The 23,792-nt window shown below is 35.6% G+C and overlaps 1 protein-coding gene across 4 annotated transcripts in view; it reads right to left on the reverse strand.

Moving 5' to 3' along the window:
* LOC145268374 (protein WWC2-like) overlaps window positions 1–23,792 on the reverse strand; it is a 162,783-nt gene that overhangs the window by 67,662 nt on the left and 71,329 nt on the right. For all 4 annotated transcript variants that reach the window (XM_080123929.1, XM_080123928.1, XM_080123926.1 and 1 more), the window contains exons 9-13: window positions 19,163–19,327; window positions 10,605–10,694; window positions 9,331–10,275; window positions 3,039–3,098; window positions 806–901 (exon numbers count right to left, since the gene is read on the reverse strand). In XM_080123929.1, the coding sequence (XP_079980055.1) occupies window positions 806–901; window positions 3,039–3,098; window positions 9,331–10,275; window positions 10,605–10,694; window positions 19,163–19,327 (1,356 nt within the window). The remainder of the gene's footprint in view (window positions 1–805; window positions 902–3,038; window positions 3,099–9,330; window positions 10,276–10,604; window positions 10,695–19,162; window positions 19,328–23,792) is intronic.

The raw sequence follows: 23,792 nt of genomic DNA on the forward strand, positions 1-23,792 counted from the left end.
GAAGTTATGTAAGACTTACCACTCCTAGTAATAATAAAAAATTGATTGGGCTTAAAGTCTTACACATGCTATTTGAAGGTTAGTACTTCATGTTAGAAATGTAAACTAAATAAATGCTATGAGTGCAGCAGTAGGGCTAGACCAGAACCTTATGCAAACCGCTGGAATATCCTGGTCAAATGGATCAGCCAATCAGAAAGCGACAAATGCATTACTTAAGAAGCCATATAATTAGCAGATGACTTCTGGTAAATTGGTAAAGATGGAAGAAAATTTTTTTTTAGTTATTAATTTTAAATCATGGAGCAACACATGGCAATTAATCTAACTATGCTGGACAAGTTAGTACAGACGGAGGAACAAGTCATAGCATATTGTCAACAGAACAAACAGATAGCATCTAAAATGAGGTGCAGGACATTGCAAAAAAAAAACAAAAAAAAAAAACATCTGAAAAGAATGTGGGGTGGGCTTGAAATATACAATTACTTAACCCCTCCCCAAAAATTTAGTTTTTAATTATGACACTCCCCCCCCCCCAAAAAAAAAATGCTTGTACTTATTTAAAACAAAAAATAAATATTAATTCATAAAACTTACAGTAGGTTATTGCATTGTATTGCTTTTCCATTTTTTTTAAATTGTAATTCATACATGGTGAATGTTGTTATTTTCTGTTTTCAAAATGTGTTTTTAAGATTTGCTTGGCATATCCCAACAGTTTACGTCAAGTACTGGGCAAACCCGAGCAGTCATTTACAAAAATCCACCAGTACCAAATAAATTTGAGAAAATTTGTACTCACACTTTTGTCCTATGTGGAAGCGTTAGAGCTCCGAGATTCCGAGCTTGGTCAATTTCAACATTAAGCATTCCTTCATAGGAGTCGTATGATTCATATCTATTAAATAAAAAAAAAAAATTGTCCATAACTAATTCAATCTAATACGGGTTCATCCAGATTTTTAATGCCTATTTCCTAAGCTTTCTCCAGACAAAATTCAAGTTTCCAAAACAAAATTTGATATCTAAAGAATTATATAATAAACCAAAAAAACTTAGTATTTGACAACAGGAAAAGTCACTTTCATTTATCTCTTTACTTCATGAAGTAGTTTTAAAGGAAAGTCCCTACAGTAACATGCCACAAAACTTGTAAACTATTTAAAGTTTAAGCTCATTAATACACTACAGTCTTCTTTGTCAATTAGTGACTTTTAATTATTTTCAGTCCTTGTTTGGTTTGAACATGTGTATTCGCGCGATTCATGTTTAATGCCAGCCAGTAGACATCAATGCACTTTGAAAAATATTGTTCGTTTTGATATAAAAAATTGTTAATTTTAAATTTTAAAAAAATATTCATCGTTTAATTTTGAGTTGATTGTTTAAGACTTGTTTATTGCACTAATTCATATTTTGCAACATTTGATTGTCTTCTGCTTCAAGCATACATAATTTTACATGCATAATTTTTTATATTGAATAAAGTTCAGTTTTACTATAAATCGAATCATGTTTTTCTTTTTAAATGTAATTTATAAATAATGATTTATTTTAGTCTTTAAAATCCATGAAACCACAAAATGTTTAATTATTTTTAATGCTTTACTTTTCCATTTTGAATTCTTTTTTTTTTTTTTTTTTTTTTAATATTGAATGAGTTTTAGTACAAATCATTTTCCTTATTTTTCTCTTTTTTAGCCCAATTTTTAAGTTTTCTCACACTTTTTAAAAATTTTTTGATTCATTACAGACAGGCTGACTATTCAACAGATCTTGCTTGTGTAACCCCAAGTGTATGGCTCCTTGTCAATCGCCAAACTCCCAACATCGTGTACCGTGGATTTTTCGTTCAACCATTCTTCACAAAATAGAAATATGAACAAAGGAAAACAACGCCAATGTTCACATATAAATTGACTGCTGGACTTGTGTGCGTGTGTGTCTTCTCCCCCGTTCTATTGATGTTACATTTGTCTGTTTCACAATCAACTCCAAAATTGTCCACGTCTTTAGTTCAGTCAACTCTATAACTGTTCAACTATCACTGTCCAACTTCCAACTGCTGTCTAGCAAATCTAGATCTCAACTGTCACTGTCCAATTTCCATCCACTGCGACGGGCATCTAACTGTCAACTGACAGTTCAACTTCAATCCGCTCTCGAGCGCATCTCGATCTCAACTGACTATCCCCTCTACGTTGGTATCACTGGTCGCCACCTCATCCTGGTTACCGGAAGCTGCCCTTCCCTGTTTTATCAGTAGGTTTCTATTGTTATGGTTGATTGTAGGATATTTCCGATTTCTTTGTTTATCCCCCCCCCTCTAAGCACTTAGTGGCTCAAATCCACCCCAGGGCCACTTTATAGTATCAAACTTGTTAACTCAGCGATGACATCATTTTTCAACTCATAAGCCTTAATGACATTAAAAAGGTCACAGTATAATCCAATTTTTCTTCTCTTCATACTCAATTCCATGTATTTTACCTATACCTAACCCCCTTTGTCAGCCAATATCTTTTCAGCATATTTTTTCTTGGAATTAAAATTTTGCTACTTTTATTTTTTTATTAGTCATAATGATTCGTTAGACATTTACCATAAAGGTACCAGCAAAAGTATTCAACTTCACCCAGGATGTGCAATATCGCCACACAACAAGAAAAGTTTAAGGCAAGAGGCTCTTCTCTAGAGGAGAACAATTGATTTCAATTGTGGTAAACTGAGAATCCAAACATTATTGGTGAAATGAGAGAAGCTTGGTTTTATATGTATTTAAATGTAACCATTCACTCTTTCTCCTCATTAAATGTAATATTCTAGGTTAGAAAAGAGAATGAATTTTATAAACCTATTAAAGGACTGTATTGTCGAGAAAACATTTCCAGATATTCAATAGCTAGTAAGCTTATGTAATAAAACTTGGTGCCAAGGCCTTTGGTATCAAAAGCTATTGCTCTAGAAATAAGGCCCTATACATATTGTGTGAGATATTACAGTCAGACGATTATTATTTTTTTTTTTATACTTACTTTAAAATTATTTTGATTTGAGCACTTTCCATTTGCAAGAAATCATCCAATTCACCAGGACTGGAAAAAAAAAAAAAAAAAAAAAAAAAAAAAAATGATTAGTGGGAGATTTATTTTATAGGTGGGTAGGTGACCAATGAAGAAATGCCGTAATAGATATAAAAATATTGAAATGACTTAAAATATCTCAATAATGGCATACATAGAAAGAACTTTATGAGCCAAGAAAGAATGTTTAAATTTTTTGAATTTGATTAAAAATTGACGAATTTATGACTATTTTTGTGCCTTATACATTTTTTTTTTTTTTTTTAACATAGGCATCCCACTTATCAAGGCCAAGAGGCCACTTGAGAATAAGGGTTAAAGAGTGTACAGTAGAAATTGGACAATATAGTAATCGTTAGTAATGGAAATTCGGTAAATTTGTAAACTTATATGGAACGGCTCATCAAAAATTTGTTTACGTTAGACTTGAACAACTATATTCTAGTCAGCTGGAAAGCAGGAAAACGGAAGACAATTCCATAGGCGAGCAGTTCTAAGAAAGAAGCTTTGTTCATGGAATCTAGGTTTAGGTTTAGGCACAGATAAAGAGTGGGGGGAATTATTGATAGTGTTTTCTGCTAGACGGGTGTTTCTTGTGAAAGTTTGGCGGGGGGGGGGCCATAGATTGAAGCTCAGTTGAACACCTGCCATGAAAATAACAATAAAGCAGAAACAAACTCGCAACATCTCTTCTGTGAGAAAGAAGTTGCAGGGAAGAGAAAAGGACATCTCCTACGAGGCTACAAAGTCTATCAAGGCAGGATAAGTCCTTTCAAGCAGCTCCTGCCCAGATGTGGCAACAGTACTCCATCCTTGGAGGTATCTGGCTCTTGTATAGAAAATTCTTTTTTTTTTTTTTTAATTTTTTTTTTTTTTTTTTTACACAGTGATCACCACTTATCAAGGCCTGGAAGCCACTCAGGGATAAGGGTTATTGCAAGTACATTATGTTAGTGTGGAGATTTGATGAAGTGTTTACTTAAGGGGGCGGTTCATTAGGAATTTGTTAACATTGGACTTGAAGATATCCAAGTTGTAGTCCGGTGGAAAGCAAGCAGACTGAACAGAGTTCCACAGGCGTGCAGTTCTAAGAAAGAAGCTTTGTTCATGGAATCTGCGTTTTGATTTAGGCACAGATATAGAGTGGGGAAAATTTTTCACAGTGGATTCAGCTAGACGAGTGTTTTTCATGAAAGATTGGCGAGGGGGGACCAGAGATTGGAGTTCAGCTGAGCACCTGCCATGGAAATAACGATAAAACAAGGACAGGCTCGCAACGTCTCTTCTGTGGGAGAGACGTTGCAGGGTAGAGAAAAGGGCATCCCCCACTAAGCCACGAAGTCTATTTTGTACTCTGTCAATGAGATATCTACTGGATCGATAGAAGGATACCCCATTTTTTCAGCGGCCTTGGCAACAGATTTAATGTACGTGTTCCATTTAAGATCAGGAGTAAAGGTCACGTCAAGAAGCTTGTCAAAACTTGAGGCCTCCCCAAGAAGAAAGCCATTCATTTCAATTGATACCAGATGGGGATCAGAGCATTAATGATGTAAAAAGAAAAGCTTGGTTTTAGATGCATTAAAAGTAACAAGCCGCCTCTTTCCCCATTGTACCACTTGCTCAAGATCAGGAGAGAGAATCGAGAGAACTTGGTCATTTACGGTCTTAGATGTGCTACCATAGATAGTAGTGTCATCAGCATAAATGTCTACAAATGATGTAAGGATGTGATTTGGAAGATCATTAATGTACATCAGGAAAAGAGTTGGGCCCAGGATGGACCCTTGAGGTACTCCAGCATTAATACTGTGAGCTTCTGATTTCTGACTATCAACCACTACTCTTATGAACCTATCAGAAAGAAATGATTTAATAATTGAGAAGACACTTCCAGCTATACCACAGCTGGAGATCTTGGGAAGTAAACCTTTATGCCATACCCTATCAAAGGCCTTTGATATATCAAGAGCAATTGCCCTAGAAAGGTAGCTTCCGTAGAGAGATTCGCTAATCCTATGAGATATAACTGTAAGCACATCTGCTGTAGATCTAGCAGAACGGAAAACAGTGTGTCACTAAGGTTATTTTTGTTGAGATGGTTGATTACTTCTGTATTTAACAGATTCCAGCAACTTACTCATGACGCGCAGGAGACTTATTGGCCTGTACTGAGAGGGAGATGAGCAATCAACAGAATTCTTAAATACGGGGCATGCTGATGAGATTTTCCAGGATGATGGGAAGCAATTCTCCTTAAGACAGCGTTTAAACAGTTTTGTAAGAATTGGCACTAGTTCTGGTTGAAGTCTTGAGGACTATAATTAGAATACCGTCAGGACCGGTTGCTATACTTGCTAGCTTGGCAACATCACGTACAGATATTTGCATATCACATAGCGTATTTTCTGATATAGGAGGAAATATTAGAGGTTGGTGGCCTTGGTCGCAAAGGGTAGAATTAGCTGCAAAGTTTTTGGCAAAGAGTTTGGCTTTGTCTGATGCTGACGAGATTACCTCAGGTCCATTTATGATAGTTGGGATAGAACACATGTTTCTGTTCATGATTCTGTTTGCTATTTGCCAAAACTGGTGGGTACCAAGCCGCTGCTCACCTATTTTGGACTTGACGGACTGAGCATACAGCTCTCTTGCGTTCTTTATTACTTTTTTACAGTGGTTGCTGGTAGTCCTGAAAGCGGCTTTAGTCTCATTACATCTATTACGTTGGAAGCCATGGAAAAAGTGATTTCTGTGCGCAATGGCAGCAGCACATTTTGGAGAGAACCACGGCTGGCTGTTAGGTTTTTGCTGGAATTTTTTCAAGGGTTTTTTTTTTTTACATAGGCATCACCACTTATCAAGGCCAAGAGGCCACTTGAGAATAAGGGTTAAAGAGTGTACACTAGACATTGGACAATATAGTAATCATTAGTAATGAAAATTTGGTAAATTTGATAACTTATATAGAACGGCTCATCAAGAACTTATTTACGTTAGACTTGAACACAACCATATTGTAGTCAGCCGGAAAGCAGGAAAACGGAAGACAATTCCACAGGCGTGCAGTTCTAAGAAAGAAGTTTTGTTCATGGAATCTAGGTTTAGGTTTAGGCACAGATAAAGAGTGGGGGGGAATTATTGATAGTGTGTACAGCTAGACGAGTGTTTCTTGTGAAAGTTTGGCGAGGGGGGACCATAGATTGAAGCTCAGTTGAACACCTTCCATGAAAATAACGATACATCAGAGACAAACTCGCAACATCTCTTCTGTGAGATAGAGGTTGCAAGGAAGAGAAAAGGACATCTCCTACGAGGCTACGAAATCTATTTTGAACTATTAAGGCAGGACAAGTCCTTTCTAGCAGCTCCTGCCCAGATGTGGCAACAATATTCCATCCTTGGACGTACCTGGCTCTTATATAGATAGAGAATAGCATCAGCAGTGAGATATTTACCGGATCGATAGAAAGATCCCACCATTTTTCCAGCGGCCTTGGCAACAGATTTGATGTAAGTGTTCCATTTAAGATCAGGAGTAAAGGTCAAGCCCAGAAGCTTGTCAAAACTTGAGGCCTCCTGAAGACGAGAGCCATTCATTTTAATTGATGCTAGATGTGGATCAGAATGTTGATGATGTAAAGCTTGGTTTTAGATGCATTAAAAGTAACCAGCCACTCCTTTCCCTATTGTACTACGTGCTCAAGATCAGAGGAGAGAGAATTGGAGAGAACTCGGTCGTTTACTGTCTTAGATGTGCTACCATAAATGGTAGTGTTGTCAGCATAAATGTCTACAAATGATGTAAGGATGTGATTTGGAAGATCATTAATGTACATCAGGAAAAGAGTTGGGCCCAGGATGGACCCCTGAGGGACACCGGCATTAATACTATGAGCTTCTGATTTTTGCCCCTCAACTACTACTCTTATGAACCTATCAGAAAGAAATGATTTAATAATTGAGAAGACATTTCCAGCTATACCATAGCGAGAGATCTTATGAAGTAAACCTTTATGCCATACCCTATCAAAGGCCTTAGATATGTCAAGAGCAATTGCCCTAGAAAGGTGGCCTCCGTCGAGAGATTTGCTAATCCTATGAGATATAACTGTAAGCACATCTGCTGTAGATCTAGCAGAACAGAAACCATATTGAGTGTCACTAAGAAGGTTATTTTTGTTGAGATGGTTGATTACTTCTGCATTTAACACAGATTCCAACAACTTACTCATGATGCACAGGAGACTTATTGGCCTGTACTGAGAGGGGGATGAGCGATCACCTGAATTCTTAAATACAGGGCATACTGATGAGATTTTCCAGGGAGATGGGAAACTATTCTCCTTAAGACAACGTTATGAAATGGTTTATACCTACAATTAACTATTCCATCTTTTCCCTTTTTAGGACCATATGCATTTCTTCATTTTTTTTTTTTTACACTAGTTTTCTAGTAAAAATGTTATATCTTTGTTAAAAAGACAAGATTAAGCAATGAAATTTGCCATATAAGTGTTTTATTCAAGGAATCTGAATACGACAAAAACTTCTAGAAATTAATGGTTTCCAAGTAATCTGCAGTAAAGTTATATAAATATGCTGCAAAAGCATAAAAATTCCATGTATACATTAGAAAAACAAATAAGTTGAGAGTTAAAGTTGAATTGTAATGCATTTTATGCACAAGAAACTGAAATCTAAATCTAGGACTGCTTAAAATGAATACATTGCAAGATTTCTTTAGTATAATTGTAGACTAGCAGTTCAGCCAAGCTTTGCTCAGGCTCTATGTATGCTTCATAACTATGTGCATATATATATATATATATATATATATATATATATATATATATTTATTCACATACACACACATACTAAATTTGTAGATTAAGACATTTAACTACCATTTGTTGCCTCCAGCCCCAATAGGATTTCACTTTTGTTTTCTTTTTTTTTTAAGCTGATTGCATTGAAAACATTTACATAAACTATTCCAACTTATTTTCTTCTTTTTTGCCAATTCGTAAAGATAATCTTGTGAAAGAAAAACATTTCTGCAGCATATGCTAATCTACCAAAAAAATAAAAATATGATTATTTTTCAGGCGATTATGTTGAAACAGCCTGAAAAATAAATAAAATAAACTAGACAACCTTTAAAGGATGTAGTCAATTTTGTTTTCTGTTTTAAAATCTTGGTTATGTTAATGTTCTTGATCAAATTTTAGTATAAAATATATCATTGTAAAAAGTCATGCAAAACACTTTTCTCCTAGTACTAACCTTGAGTCTTTTCGGTAAAACAAAAAGTAAAGAGATTGCGAGTGGTTTTAGGACTTGTTAGTTGGACTTAGGGTTATGCGCAAAATTTATTTAACTGCCTTAGAGTTAGAATAGCCTGGAAATAGGTGATCATTTTATGTTAAATTTATATGTTCAACTCACCCAACTCGAAATTTTACATTAATTATTTTCTTTTTCAGTGTTCACACATAATCACCTTAAAAAGTAAAATCTCATTGGGAGGGTAATTTTAAAAGTAGATATAATTTTTTTCTTTTTTAATTTGATAAATTTTTACATGTTTTTCATTTCTATATTTTATCCAAAGTTTTGATAAACTCGTGAAATGTTAATCTATATTTTTCACTTGTACAAAAAAAAAAACAAAAACAAAAAACAAAAAAAAAACTGAAAATAAAACAGAATTATTTCAGAGATGACTACTTAAGACAATGATGAGACCAGGCCGGCACCATAAAAAATAAACTTCTCAGGAGAGGTATAAATCCTTTAATAATTAACTGAACTCTGAGAAGTACCATATAGAGTTTTAACAACTAGATGCTAAAATACATGTAAACTTTTAAGAGAATAGGAGAAAGTGAATTGTAGAATATTTACTTTGCCAGAATTTACTAATAAAAGAATCAAATTAGACCCAGGAAATCATGGTCAAGTATGGGAATGAAATTCCTGATTTTGTGACCCTTAATTTTATATTATAAATAAACAATCTGCTATAAATAAATCAGTACGTATGTTTTTTTTTTTTTTTTTTTTTTACAATAAAAAAGAAACAAACAAATAAAAGAATCGTTTTGGAATTGGAAATGATGTTCTCGGATTCCAATACTCCGGAAAGTTTAGATTTTTTCGATTTCCAATTACTCATCTCAACACTAATACATGCACACACAAAAATATATATATATATATATATAAAAACAAGAACGCTTACCGTTTAACTGCTGCTTCAAATACTCCACTGTCTCCTGCAACAGATTCATCACTGACAGCGGCCGACACACTGCTTGTATTCACTCCTGACAAATTATTACACACTCCAGAACTACTTTCACTTATCGGACTGAGGGGCGGATTTGATGCAATGTCTGTATTATCGACAAAACCCGACTGTGGATTCACCGTTGTTTGCTTAGTGGTTACATTTCCGGTGCTCGCAGAAACATCAGAGTCCAAAACTTGAAGCATGTATGGAAGGGCATGAAATAGAGGCACAGTGCCAGTCGTGTTAGTGTTATGCATCATAAGAGACGGCGTACTGTCTGATCCTGTCGATAATGTAGGGGTTAGGGTTCGTAGGGTCAGAGTTGTAGCATTTGAAGTAGTGGTTGCTGTACCAGGTTCAGAGCTTGCCTGTCCAATCATTCGTTTTTGACGTTCGACAGCATTCATATGTTGCTCATATGATGGAGGTGGGCCGATATCATAAGGGGAAGTCGGTGGCGATAATGAAGAGAAAGAAGAATGAGGTGATAACGACAACTGCTCGCTAGTAGCAGTGGCACCACCAGTAGTGGCAGAGGCGACACTAGACCCTTGGTTTAACTGATCTCGTGATCCCTTTCTTGGTGTAAGTGGATTGACAAAGCCACTAGTATTGTCAACAGGTGTTGAGAGACTCGTACCAGTTGAACCTCCTCCTGTTGCAGTTGCGCTTGTTGTGGGTTCTTTTTCTGCAAGTCCTGGGGTGATGCTATGCCCTAGCAACCTTTGTCCGACACATCGATGCAGATCTTGGAGATTCTCGTTGCTCAACTTATAAATATCTGTCATGCTTGTGGATGCAAGCGATCCATGGCTACTCGCTGATAATGAGCCAAGAGAACCCAATGACCCTAAACTTGAGCCGGATGAGATGGAGAGTTGACTAGTTGATGTACTGAAAATAGAGTAAGAGAAAGAAATCAAATACAAAAACTAATGATGCATATATGAGAGAGAAAGAAAATATCATATTCAAAAATAAAATATTTCTCTAATTATCAAAATAAACAGCAAAAATGACCCACCACCAATTTTTTTTTAAATACTTTAAAAATTTTAAAAACATTAAATAATTTAAATTTAAAAATTGTTTTAAGTAATAAAAAAATTAATAATTTTAAAACATAAAAAAATTGTTTAAATAAAAATAATCATAACATTAGACATTAATTAGTTACATTTCAGAGAAAAACCAATGCCTATAGTCAATTGAAATTGTCTCACCTTTTCAACTGTGATTCTAAGAGAGTCACCAATTTTGACGTGCTGTGCAACTGTTGAAGAATGTTGACTTTGTGATCTTCCAGTTTTAACCTAATAAAATAAAAATTTTTTAAGTTACTGACATTAAAAGTTTCAAAGTGCAAGTGTGGAACAAGACTATGATAGAATCTCTAGTGCTACTTCATGAAAGTGAAATTTCAAGTGAAACTTGATTGTCATGTTGTAATGAAAATATCCAAAAATTATGAAAACGACAAGGTAAAAAATGAATTATTAATGAAAACAGTTTTCAAAGACCATAAAAGAAAACTGAGTTTTGCTAAATTGGCCTATGATTTTTAGTTTTCAGAAAATAATTATCTCCCTTGTTATGATTTGATCTCGTCTGCTTATTTTATATTTTTTCTTTTTAGCAAAACTCAATTTTCGCTAATTGTTTTCGATAACCATTTTCATTAATAATTAATTTTGTACCTTATCGTTTTTTGTAATTTTTTAATATTTTCATTACTGTGACATGACGATGAAGTAGACACCATTAGTTTTACTTCAAAATCAATATTTTGATTTTCACATTTCACTCTAATAATGAAGAAGCACCAACTCTCCTTTTCTGTATTGTTGAAGCAAACTAAGTAATGTTGGAGATAACACTTTCTCAATCAAAACAACCTGCCAGTTTCATTTCTTTTTTTACTCTTGTTATTCCAAACAAGGTAGATTAATGCTTGCACATAAGAGGCTGCTAATTGGGACCATGTCTACAGGGGACTATGTAGGAAACTGAATAGTGAGATGTCTGTTTGCATTACATTTAAACTTCTGCATGTTAACAGAGCCAGGAAAGCAAGAAACAGGGAGGGAATTCTAAAGTCTAGCAGTCCAAGAGAAGAAACTATTTGACTAGACAGCTTTTCAGCATCTAAGGACCTCAACAGTGAAGAAGTGTAGTTTTGCTCCTTGATGGATTAGTTTGGAGTATTTACCTTAGAAGAGCATAAGTGCTATGAGTTTATCAGAACATTCCATTAAAATACTTGTAAAACAGGCAATCAGTGATTGATAAGGTTTCTTGTTTTAGTAGCATTACACGTTACCATCCATTTACGTCCACATTCCACTATTGAATGAAAGTTATTTACAAAAATTAAGGTTTTCACTATTACCTTAGATATGTGTACATTCAATTTTCTTTCATCTCTATTATAGAAAGTAGTATAATCAGCAAATATACCAGTCTCGGACACAATTTTATGTAAGAAGTCATTTATGAATATCAGGAATAATTAAGGTCCAAGGATCAATCCCTGAAATACATCCACATTAATATCATGTTTGGATGTGTGTCCATTGAGGACAACTTGAAGTTTATTTTATTTTATTTTATTTTTTCTACTTATGGGTTCCCTACAGAAAAAAGATTTCCTTATGTAAAATTTACCAGAAAAGATAATGTAAGGTTCCCAAATATTTAAGTGCACCCCTAAGGGACTATGAAGGCATAACCCTCTTGAAACTGTAAAATATCCTATTTTTTTATGAAATTTAAATCTCAAAGTACTCTCCTAAGGGATGCTGGCATAGAAATGAGATGTAAAATTAGTTCTATATAATAAAAACCATCACATGAAAGGAAAAAGAAAACTTTTTTTATAACAGCAAAAGGAGTTATTCAATTACCTATGTTTGGGTATAGGTGGAAGAAAGACTGATCAGGTGAAGAAAGGATATATAGAAAGTTCTTTGAGCTGTCAAAGATTTGTCAGCAGTTATCTTCAGACAAAACTAAGTCTATATTGGAGCATCCAGTAGACAGGAGAAAGAGGAAAGGGATATATTTTCTCATTGCTTCCAAGATTTTCTTTGCCAATTAACCATGATTCTCAAAGGGCTGAAAGTAGTTCTTCAGGGAACAAATGGAATCAATGCAATATCTTTCGATCATAGTAGAGATGATCAAGTTCACATACTCATGCCAGATATCTCGATCCCAAATGACTGTTTCCAGATCCAGCCATTCAACATTGGCATTCTTTACAATGACATCTGAGTATGTGAGTGTTCTACTGCTGGAGTGGGTAGTAGGGTTCCACAGAAACAGGGAAGGAATAACTGCATTTATTGCTCTAGAACAATGGTCTGCAAACTGAACATGTCTTGCTTTGACAATAGATGATGCAAATGGAAGCCCGCCATAGATCTGTTGCTTGGTCAGATCTTCCATGAGATTTTGGGCTCTCATCAATTTTGATGAAATTTAAATCATACATATGAAACACAAATTTAGAGTTTTCCAATAGAAGGTGAAAGACAATTATAAAAGAAAAAAAGGATATGGTGTTTTTTTAATTTGTTCTACCCGGGAGTTACCAGATAAGACCCAAAGCCGCTTGAGGATAAGGATTAATAAGTGTCAAGTAGCCTGTGAAACAAGGCCATGATGATTGGTAATCGTGAAAATTGGGCAGAATGGGATTATTTAAGAGGGCGAATAAACAAAAACTTGTTTATATTGAACTTGAAAACAACCATGTTATAGTCAGCCGGGAAACCACCCTATGGCATCGTATTATGAGTATAGTGAAAAAGTACATAACTGTGTTTGTACTGTTAGATTTTATGGCATGCCAACCCTTTCGGTTATTTTATGTCAAGTGTCTATGGGTTCTGGGAGCTTTATCTGTTGTACAAAGGGTTCTTGTTAATTTTTTGGATAAAGGCCAATTTTTTTTAAGATTGGAAAGTATGATGTGGGGATTGTTTTTATAAAATAAATCCTTAATGTTTTCTTTGTAGAAATTATTCCTTGTTACAAAATCAGTGCATTCAATTAGTATATGTTTTACTGTGAGTGGTGTTTGACAAGATATATGGATGGGTTGGCTTTTTTTTTGAATTTTTTTTTTTTTTTTTTTTTTTAGGAGATATGAGCGAGTTAAATGTGCATGACCTATTTTTATTTTTTTTAATATGACTTTTCTTTTTAGTTTTGTATTGTTTTTTAAAATTTTTGGCATTATTTCATGAAGTTTGTTGTTAGGATATTCATTCCAGTAAATTTGCTATTATTCTGTTGTTTATATTTTGATATATCTTGAGATCTGTGTATGGAATTTTAAAATTTGCAGCAATTGGGAGATTTAATGCAATTTTTGCTGCTGAATCTACTAATTCGTTACCTTTGATACCAGAATGGCTTGGTATCCAGCAGAAAATAATTTCTTTTTTACTATTTGATTCTGTTAATTTGTGGAGTAATTTTTTGATTAGGGGGTTGTCCATTTTTTTATTTTTGATAGCTTTTAAAGTAGATTGGGAGTTTGAAAGGATTATAAATTTGGATTCTTTGTTATTGGAGGCTAGGCTGAGAGGTAGGACTAGAGGATGTATTTCGGCACTGAAAACTGAGGTTTCTTTTGGGAGATTTGTTTGTTTTTGGTTGATTTGTTGAGTATTGTTGCACTGGCTGTTGCGTTATTTTGTTTAGGCCCATCTAAAGATGTGTGTGGTTTGGATACGTTTCTTTGATTTTATTGAGATCATCATGGTAAATCATTGGATGGGTATGTTGCTTTTCATGTTTACTTAAACTTAGATTAATGTTAGGGGTTACGCTTTTCCAGGGAGGGGGTTTTGAATAGGATAGTTTCATGGATTTTAGTTAAGGGTAGATTTGCTTTTTTAGAGATGGGTTTTGTTCAGAGTTCAAAAGTTTTGATTGTATTTTATTTTTGGTTGAAAAAGTGTTTACGATTTGGGTTTAAAGTGCTGTTGTGTGCTGGATTTGTGGGGTGGGCTGTTAATTTTGTGTAGATTTTGGTTTCTAAGTGTTGGTGGGATTTCATATGCTCCTGCATATAGGCTTTCTACAGAGGAGGTTTGAAATGCTCCCAGTGCTAATCTTAGTCTGGAGTGGCATATTGTGTTCAGGGGTTTTAGAAAGGACTTTCTGGTGGATTGATATATATATAAAGCTACAATCTATTTTTGATCTGATTAGTATTGTATATAGTTTGAGTAGCGTGTTCTCGTCAGCTCCCCAATCTGTTTGAGCGATGACTTGTAGTTGGGTTCTATTGAATTTGGTTTTAATGTTATTGATGTGTGGAATAAAGTTTAATTTTTGATCAAAAATTATTCCTAGGTGCTTGTGTTTGTTTACGAATGGAATTTTTTCACCTTCAATCTGTAAGGTTGGGTCAGGGTAGAGTTTGCGTTGGTTACAGAAATGGATACTTTTTGTTTTAGTTTTGGAAAATTTGAAACCATTTCTTGTTGCTCATTTATTAATTTTATTTATATTGTGTTGTAATTTTCTTTTGATGGTGTGAATATATTTTGATCTATAGCTGATTGAGCAGTCATCTTGGTATAAAGGAACTATGTATATTAGGGGAGAGTTCTTTTGTAATATTGTTGATTTTGATATTAAAGAGTTGTTGACAATATGCTGCCGTGGGGCATTCCTTGATTCTGTGCGTCTTATAAACTAGAATCTATGCAAACTTGGAAAGATCTGTTAGAAAGTTTTTTTTATGAAACAAGTAGTCTGCATCTTAGTCCAATGTTTTGGAGATCTTTTATGATGTCGTGCTCCCAAGTAGTTTTGTATGCTTTCTCCCGATCGAAAAAAACAAAACAAAAACAAAAAAACAGATGTTACATGTTCTTTATTAATGAAAGCTTCTTTGATGTGATTTTCGAGGTTAGTGATGTTGTCTATACACCCTCACTTTTTTTCGTATCTACATTGAGTTTGAGATTATTTTATCTAAATTTTGCATTTCACTTCATTTATGTATTCTTCTTTGGTGTGATCTGACTGTTGCCACATTTTCCACATTCTTTTTCCATTACAGACTTCTTTATGATGTCCATATTTTTGGCAGTTGAAACACCTTAACGGAGCTGGAATGTATTGTTCTACTTTTACGTTTAAGTAGCTGATCTTGATTTCTTTGAGTATTGTTGGGATGTTAAAAGTTAATATATATATGTATTTGTAGTTATTTTTTATTGTGTATTTTTATATTAATATGGATTTGGTTGATCACTCCTTGTTTTTTCAGTTTGGTTTTTAATTCTTCCTCTGTTGCTAATGATAGTTCGTAGCTTTGAATTACTCCTTTTGAAATGTTTAGACTTTTATGAGAAAGATTTTACACTTATACTCATGGAAATTCATTTTAAGTAGAGATCGGGCATCTTTAAGATTGGTTACTTTGACTAATAGATTTTTGCCTTTGCTTTTTGTTGATATTATCTTTTCTATTAGAAAAGGTGATAAGTCTCCAATCTTTTTCTTTTCTATTAACTCAATAACTAGGAATGTTGGGAAGTTTTCTTCGCATATAGACGGTATAGTTTTCCTAGTTTTGGATCTTTTCTCATCATCTGAGCTAGAGAGGTCAGAGTCAAAGGAATGTTTTTTTTTTTAAAGGTTTTGAGGGAAAGTATTTTTTTTTCAGCCATGTATTTTGGGGTTTATTTTTCATCAACCATGCTCTCTACCCACCTCGGAATCCAAAATTAGGACATAGTAAGACATCTTGACCATGATGGGACTACGTGGAAGATATACTCTTTTGGTAAGGCGTTCTCAAGCATTTTATTTCCTCTTCATTATGTCCTCAAAAATACTGGTCTCTAGCACTTAATTTGCCTATTTTTGGTAGTGAGGAAAAAAAAAATGTTGAAGTACCTTTGAGTTTTGTTCTTTGTTATGGTAGTTGGCATTTTGAGTGCAAGTGCTAGGGCTTGGCATGACTGGCCGATTGGTTGGATCAGGCCTCTACGACCGCCTGTCTAGCCGAAGTAAGTAAGAGCCAAAGTGATGTGCTGTGGTGCCTAGACTTCTATGCTCCCAGGTCTAGGTTAGCTGAGTCACCAGGATTACATCCTAAAGCATTACAGGTAGCAACCCACAACTAACTGGTTGCAGCATTGAGAGATTTTTACCCTCTGCAGGGGGGGGGGTAAGTTGACTTATTCTAATGCCCTGTCGACAGGGGGAGTAAAAAGAAAGGTTTTATACTTCAAGTTGTTTGCATCTTCCTATATTTATTCATGGTTCCGATTTACTGATTTTGTAGAGTAAGGTAGAGATAAAGGTAAAGACTTGTCGTGGATTTTGTTATTTTTATTCCCAGCCCTGCAGAACATGAGTTAGCTCTGGTTGGCCGGTTTTAAGTTAGAAAGCCAGTAGGGAATTGGGGGGTCAAAAAGAAAAAAAAAAAAAAAAAAGAGGGAGGGAAGGGGGGCTGTTTACGTTTTTGGCTTTTCAGAACAAGATGTTGTTGTGCAAAGAATTAAAAAAAAAAAATAAATAAAAAAAAAAATGTTAATGTACAGTGGAAGTCAAATGTGTTTGCAAATTGTATAAATTGATAAATTTATGCTTCAATATTTTCCAATAAAATAATTATGTTACTCACTGTTTCATATGCAAATATATGAAGTAAATTCATAGAAATGGAAACCAAATAGTCATATTCTGGGGGGGGGGGGGTCTTTAAATGATTTCAGGAAGGAATATGGGCCAAAAGAGTTTGCAAGCACTCATTTATCCGCAATAAATACCATTTTTAAACATGATATAATTCGAAAAATTGTGTCATGATTATAGTACCATATATTGATAACATTACAAGAAAACAACAGTTATTACTCAAATAACAATTAACAAAACAATATGAACTTATGAAACTATTTAACCCTTTATTCGCTTTCCTCCAGTTTTAATCAAATCAATCAGCCTCCCATCAACAGAGGATGTTAATGTATGCACTTGCTGAGGTGTGATTTCAGAAGATACCTTCTTGATTCTCTCCCAAATGTCTTTTTTATTATGGAATTGATGCCCGTTTTTGTAAACTTTCCTCTTCAGAATCGACCAGAGGTTCTCTATCGGATTCAAATCCGGGCTCTGAGGTGGCCAATCCAGACGTTCAGAGATCCCCTTGTCTGAAAGCCAAGCTTTTGTAAACCGAGAAGCATGGCTTGGGGTATTGTCTTGTTGAATAATTAGATTCTGGTTGAGAGCATCATTTTGTGAATTCAACCAGGACAATAAATTTGCTTCCAAAAACTTGCAGTAGTTCACAGAATTCATTTTGGCACAGTCAGGGTCAAGAAAAGGACCAACAATCTCACTTCCAATAATACCAGCCCAAATCATCACTGCCTCCTCCCTGTTGATGTCTGAATCGCAAGCGTGGGCTATTGCCTTTAAGAAGCCATCGCTTGGCCCAACCGTCGGGGCCGTCGAGGGTTGCTCTGGCCTTGTCAGTCCAAAGAACATTTTGAAAATTGGTTTTCAAATATTTAGTGGCCCATGCTAGTCGCTTCTGATAGTTTATATCACTCAAAGGAGGACATTTTGTCTGTTCTCTGGTCGGCTATCTGTTTCAAAATCCGATTTCGGGTCCTTTTAGAGATGCCAGACACTCCTGCATGGTCGAAAATAGCTTTGCTTGTGCTGTGTGAGTTTGCTAGCAAACTCCTCTTGATTTTTCTAATATCTTGTGGTGAAGTCACCTTTGGTCTGCCACTTTTATGCTTTTTTCTTCTATCTTTGCCATCAATGATAAAACGTTTCACAGTTCGATGATCTCGTTTCAAAATTTTCGAAATTTCCAATGTAGACTTTTTTGCAGCAAGAAATGTAACAATTTCACCCTTCTCCCTATCTGTCAACATCTTTCCTTTAGCCATTATCAATAAATTAAGATTACCTGCATAAACTTTTGGCTCATCTGAAAAGTGGAAAATGTCGAACTATTATTGAATTCTGGTTTTTATCATAAAATGTAGTAATGGAACGAACCAGAATGGCAACCAGCAAATGATGGAAGAGTCCAAAATGAAAAATAAAGCAAAATTAATAAAGAAATTGAGAAAAAAATAGGTCTGCAAACTCTTTTGGCCCCCCACTGTAGGTGCATTTGCGCCAGAAAGCCATCTTCAGACAACCTGATCTGGTTGCACCAGTACATAAGTGATTTGCATTTAATCCGTGTAAATCAAGAAAAATGTTACAAGTTTAATTCTATGAAAACAAATTTTTTTTTTTTTTTTTTTTTTTTACAATGAAAATGGGAAACAACTGAAATTGTTTCTTTTTTTTTTCAAAGAAAAGAAAAAAAGTGTTTAACAACTTTTGTTTTCGCTAAATCTTTATTTTGGGGGTCGGATGCTTTTCTTTAAATTCTTTACAGTTTTCATGTCAGGACCACAGGTATACTATCCCATTCAGTATTTTGATTCTCGATAGAAAAGCAAAAAAAAAGTGTCAGTTCTTGTGATTGTAAAACTTCTACCTGGTTATGACTGATGGAATGAGAGTATGTTACCTTCGTAGACTTTGTTCAAAATTTCTGTGCAGATTCTTGACATCAACAAGTTACACTTGAAGGTTAGAGGGTATATTCAATAAAAAGCAAGAAAAACACTCAAGCTGAGAATAGTAGTTTGAATAAGCGAAATACAAATTCTCACCACTCATCTTAAAATTTCAGAAACAAAATATAACATTTTATAAAAATAATAAAAAGAAGTACCTGTCTGCGATTGATTTAGTGGAAATTGCTACAGCAACACGGATATCGTTCTCTAACTGGGCGATTCGGTTCTGAATGGACGATAGTTCCTGTTCACTTCTTCCTTTGTCATCAATACTTTTGAGTTCGCGTAAAAGTTGTTCTTTCTCTTGGAGAAGTAGTAATCTTGAGAGTAAAAAAAAATTTTTTAATGGAATCACTCCAGACAAGGCATGAAGCTACTTGATATAAGGAGATAACAAGAATGAAAGACGATTATCTCAAAGACAATGCAATGACAAGACCATGGTTATATGTAGGAAGAAAATAGTCAGCAAGAAGATAGTTCCACAAGCCTGTAGTTTTTAGAAAGAAGTTACCGAGATAGGAAGTAGTAATACCAAAGGACGTACAGTTTAGCGCTGGACAAGGCACATTTTGCTAGTTGATCTGACAGCCATAATTAATAGATTTCTCCTATGTTAATCAGTAAAAAACTTATTTAATTGAATTTAGAATAAAATTTTCTTTAAAAATGGTATTTTAATATTTTTGTTGTGATTTGTTTATTCCAAGAAATTGCAATTCAATTCCGCTTATTAACAACGAAACACTGCCATGGCATGTCTGCGAGCAGTAGATGACTTTTGGATGTATGCGTTTTAGGTCTGTTTGTATAAATACTCAACATGTAAGTTCTACTAGTCAATGACATTTCATATTTTTAAAACAATAAGAGAAAAGAATTGTCTTTATCGTGAAATTTAAACAAAACATGTGCAACTTTTTCTTTCATTTTACTACTCATTTGCACCCTAAGCAAAGCATATTGCTACTTAGATGTAAAAGTTGAGTAGAGTGGGATAATGTATCCTTCTGGCTTGTGGTGAGCTCAATACAAAATACAAATGTCTGCGCATATGTCAACGGTATTTATAGTAATTATGTAAAGTCACTCCAGTTCCTTCCTGTCCAGGGGAGATCACCCAGGTTGCCTCCTATTGTCAGAGACAACTCTTATACCTACACATGCCCCTTCCTCATGACAAGACGAATAGTTGCAGTAATCTTCATGCGCATTAAAACACTCTTTAACCCTTATCCTTGAGTGGCCTCTTGGCCTTGATAATGTGGTGATGCCTATGTAAAAAAAAACAAAAAACACTTGTGACTTTGCATGCATTTGTGGTGATAAATTCTTTGGTAATCTAGTTTTCTGACATGAAGGTTTCCTTAACAGAAGAGGACTGACTGGGTGTGCATATTATCCTGTGATATCAACTTCCATTTTTTCTTTATGCTTGCTAGGCAATTCAATGTTGATGCTTCGTTCAACCTCCATTGCTTCCTCAGGAAGTTGTTCCTGTGGGAGATCAGGGTTTATATACGGATTCAAAGTTCTTGGTGTGGCGTAATGTGGGCCATCCACAACTGGGTATATTTTATGGAGAAATCGACGGTTGTGCAATGTTACTCTATTGCTACCATTTAATCACAGTTGGTACTGTCAGTTCCCATGTGTCTTTATGATCCTCCCCCATCTTCGTCCATTAATGTGGATTTTGGAGCTGGACAAAATCTACTTGAAGTTCCTGGAGTGGACAACAATATTGGTTGTAGAACTGTTTGTTCCGCACATGCCTCTTGGCAATTACCACCTCTCTTAATTTGCCTATTTCTCTCCACTGTTTTCTTGTTTGGTATTTATCCTGTAAGATGGGAAGGTGGTCTGTAATGACTAACCATATAGCATTACAGCTGGTGACATGCCAAGATCTTGAACAGGAGTTTTTCAAGGGGTTAGTAATGCACAAGCAACCCGATCGTGGCATAGGCATCCATAACTGTCCATGTTGTCTGCTAGTATGTGCTTTTAACAACTAACCTGTGTGACCATTTCTTTGAGCATAATAGGCCGATGAGGTATGTTGTCTGGACTAAATACAATCCCTTTGCTGGCACAGTGATTTATATAGTCAGTTGTGTGCCAGAACAAAGATTCTTTTGAGTCTTCACATAGGAGGCTGTTGTCTATACATCAGGTTTTCCAAGCCCTATCCACGGTGATGTCATCAAACTGACGAGTAACATTCTCCTGATCCATGGAATCCTTGAGAGGCTCCACAGTACCTATATTGACCTTACTTGGTAATGAACCTAGTGGCATCCCATGTTGGAGATAGCGATAGACTGTGGTATCCATTCCATGTGTCTAGTACCGTTTTTTTTTGGTGTGTGTTGGTATCATTGAGACCTGATTCAACTTCTGTAGATCCACTGTCCGCCTTGGGTACCCATCCTTTTTTGGTGTGATCACCATTCTTGAACAACAAGTAGTCAATGTGCCTACTGATACCAGTTCTATTATTCCCAGTGCGATGTCTATGTCCTGTTTCACTTTTTACTTCCAGTGATAGAGAACAGGTATCAGCATGTGAACTGCTGTTGGTGTTAGATTTAGTAGGAATTTTATTTGTAAAGGTTTACCCTCCATTGACTGTAGTGGTTGATGTGGACACGTGTTGAACACGCTTGCATTGACGTGTTCCTATAGCAATTGTTTCAATTCCTGTCTGTTGGTTTGAATAGAATCATCTCTGGTTTCTTCGGAACTGGTGCTCTGCACAGGCATTTGAAGGAGCTGTTTCCTTTGTTCTCACAGAACTGTTCTGTGACAATTATGTCGGGAAATCAGAAAGCAAAAGGTTCAGATCCTTTAATGCCATTTGCAACAAGTAGATGTGTTGTCGAATACGTATACCGCTTGTTGGTTTCTTTTGCCCACCTCTCTTATGCAGAAAAACAGGACTCCCTTGATGTGTAGCAAGTTATTGGTTATGTCTTATCCGGTGGGTGGTTGGTATCAAGTACTCATCCAGGTACTCGAGGAGTCTTTGAACCTTGGGCCTGATTGAGCAAGTCTGGGCCCCTCTATCTGCAAATGTTTGGATGGAATGGGGGAATGCATTCATGGGTTTCTTTGGAACTATTGGGCATCATAGTTATCTTTGCTGTAACTAAAGGGGGGTAATTTTGAGGCACACACCTGAAATTGCTTCCCATCCCACTCAAGGTGAGGCACATTCGCAAACATAAATGACTCCCCATTTTTTGACACTTTGCTTGTGGTTTCTATTCTGGACCCCTTAGATTTATAGCGTATCCTTTTCAGATGATTCACCACTCTGCAAAAGTGGCACTGGAGTCCAACTGCTGGACAATCTTTTCGGTTCATTGATCCTTCTGGGTGTGATGTTTTTCTGCAACTGTTGCAATGTTTAGTATATTGGAATTAAAGGAGGTTTTGTCTCTTGGTTGTGCTGTTCATGGTCCGACCTTTGTACATCAGATAGTGCAAGAGGATGTGTAGCATCATTAAAATAGGGAGTTTACTTGTCTGTTGCCTCCAGGCAGCCCAACCATGAGACCTTCCGCTCTAATGTAGTAAGCAAAGTTACCTCCACCAGTATCCATCTGTAGTGTTCTGTGTTTTGCAACCCCACTATCATTTGCCTGCCAACCATATTGTCTGAATAGTTAATTTGCTGCTGGCAAGTTGGTTTGTTCGAACACTGAATACGAAATTCACAAAATTTGGCTTGACCACGTAACCTTGATAAAAAATGAGTTGCCAACTCACCCTCGTTCTGTTTCATGAAGTAGAATTTCTGTCGGTGGACTTTGTGCAAGGATTACACAGCCACCAGTCGTACCTGATAAAGGTAATTCTCTGAGGAAAGTTGAGCTTTTCCATCCCTAAAAGTTCAAACAGTAACTTGTTTGTTTCCGGTGTAGAAGTCTCCTGTAGTTCATTCCAGATTAGGGCTGGGTCTTCCAATCTGCCTACCTCTTTGTATCACGCACAGGTGTTTAAAACTAGCACTCATTCCCCGTCAGTTATATCCAGTCCTATCGAGGGTCATTCCATTTTTGTCGTTTGTGATATGTTGGGATGACCGCGAAGCATTTCTTTTCTCAGTTCAATGTTTTCTTTCTGCAGCTCAACGAGTTGCTTTTCTTGTTCCATAGTATTTTGACAGTAAATATATCCAATGTCCAATGCTACTGTACAAGTTTTCACATTTTACAGTGAAAATCTGTAGCGCCACGCAAGAGTTGAGTAAAGCAGGATATTGTATCCTTCTGGCTTGCAGTGAGCTCAATACAAAATACAAATGTCTACACCCATGCTGACAGTATTTATAGAAATCAGGTGAGGTCACTAGTTCCTTCCTGTCCAGGGACGATCACTCTGGTTGCCTCTTATTGTAAAAGACAAATAACTCTTCTACCTATACAGACGTAAGTGGCTACTAATCGGGACGATGCCTAAGAAAGATTAAGATGTTGGTTTACATTGCATTTGAACTTCTGCACATCAGTACAGTTTCGGAAGCAGGTAGCAGAAAGGGAATTCCAAAGTTTAGCTGTTCTAGGGAAGAAACAATAGAATATAAAACTTTCTGACATTTAGGGACCTGAATGGTGAAGGGGTGTGATTTTGTTGCTAAGCAGGTTTGTCATAGAACATAATGAAATTGAGGCTTTCTAGTACAAAAATAAATCAAGATACAAACTTCATTCAAACAATATGTAGTAGCTAATATATTTATTTCTTTTGTTATAAAATTTGAAGAGAATTGGTTAAGAA

This window comes from Euprymna scolopes, chromosome 43 (assembly GCF_053919585.1).
Source record: "Euprymna scolopes isolate OS-2025 chromosome 43, ASM5391958v1, whole genome shotgun sequence".
In the NCBI taxonomy this organism is placed as follows: domain Eukaryota; kingdom Metazoa; phylum Mollusca; class Cephalopoda; order Sepiida; family Sepiolidae; genus Euprymna; species Euprymna scolopes.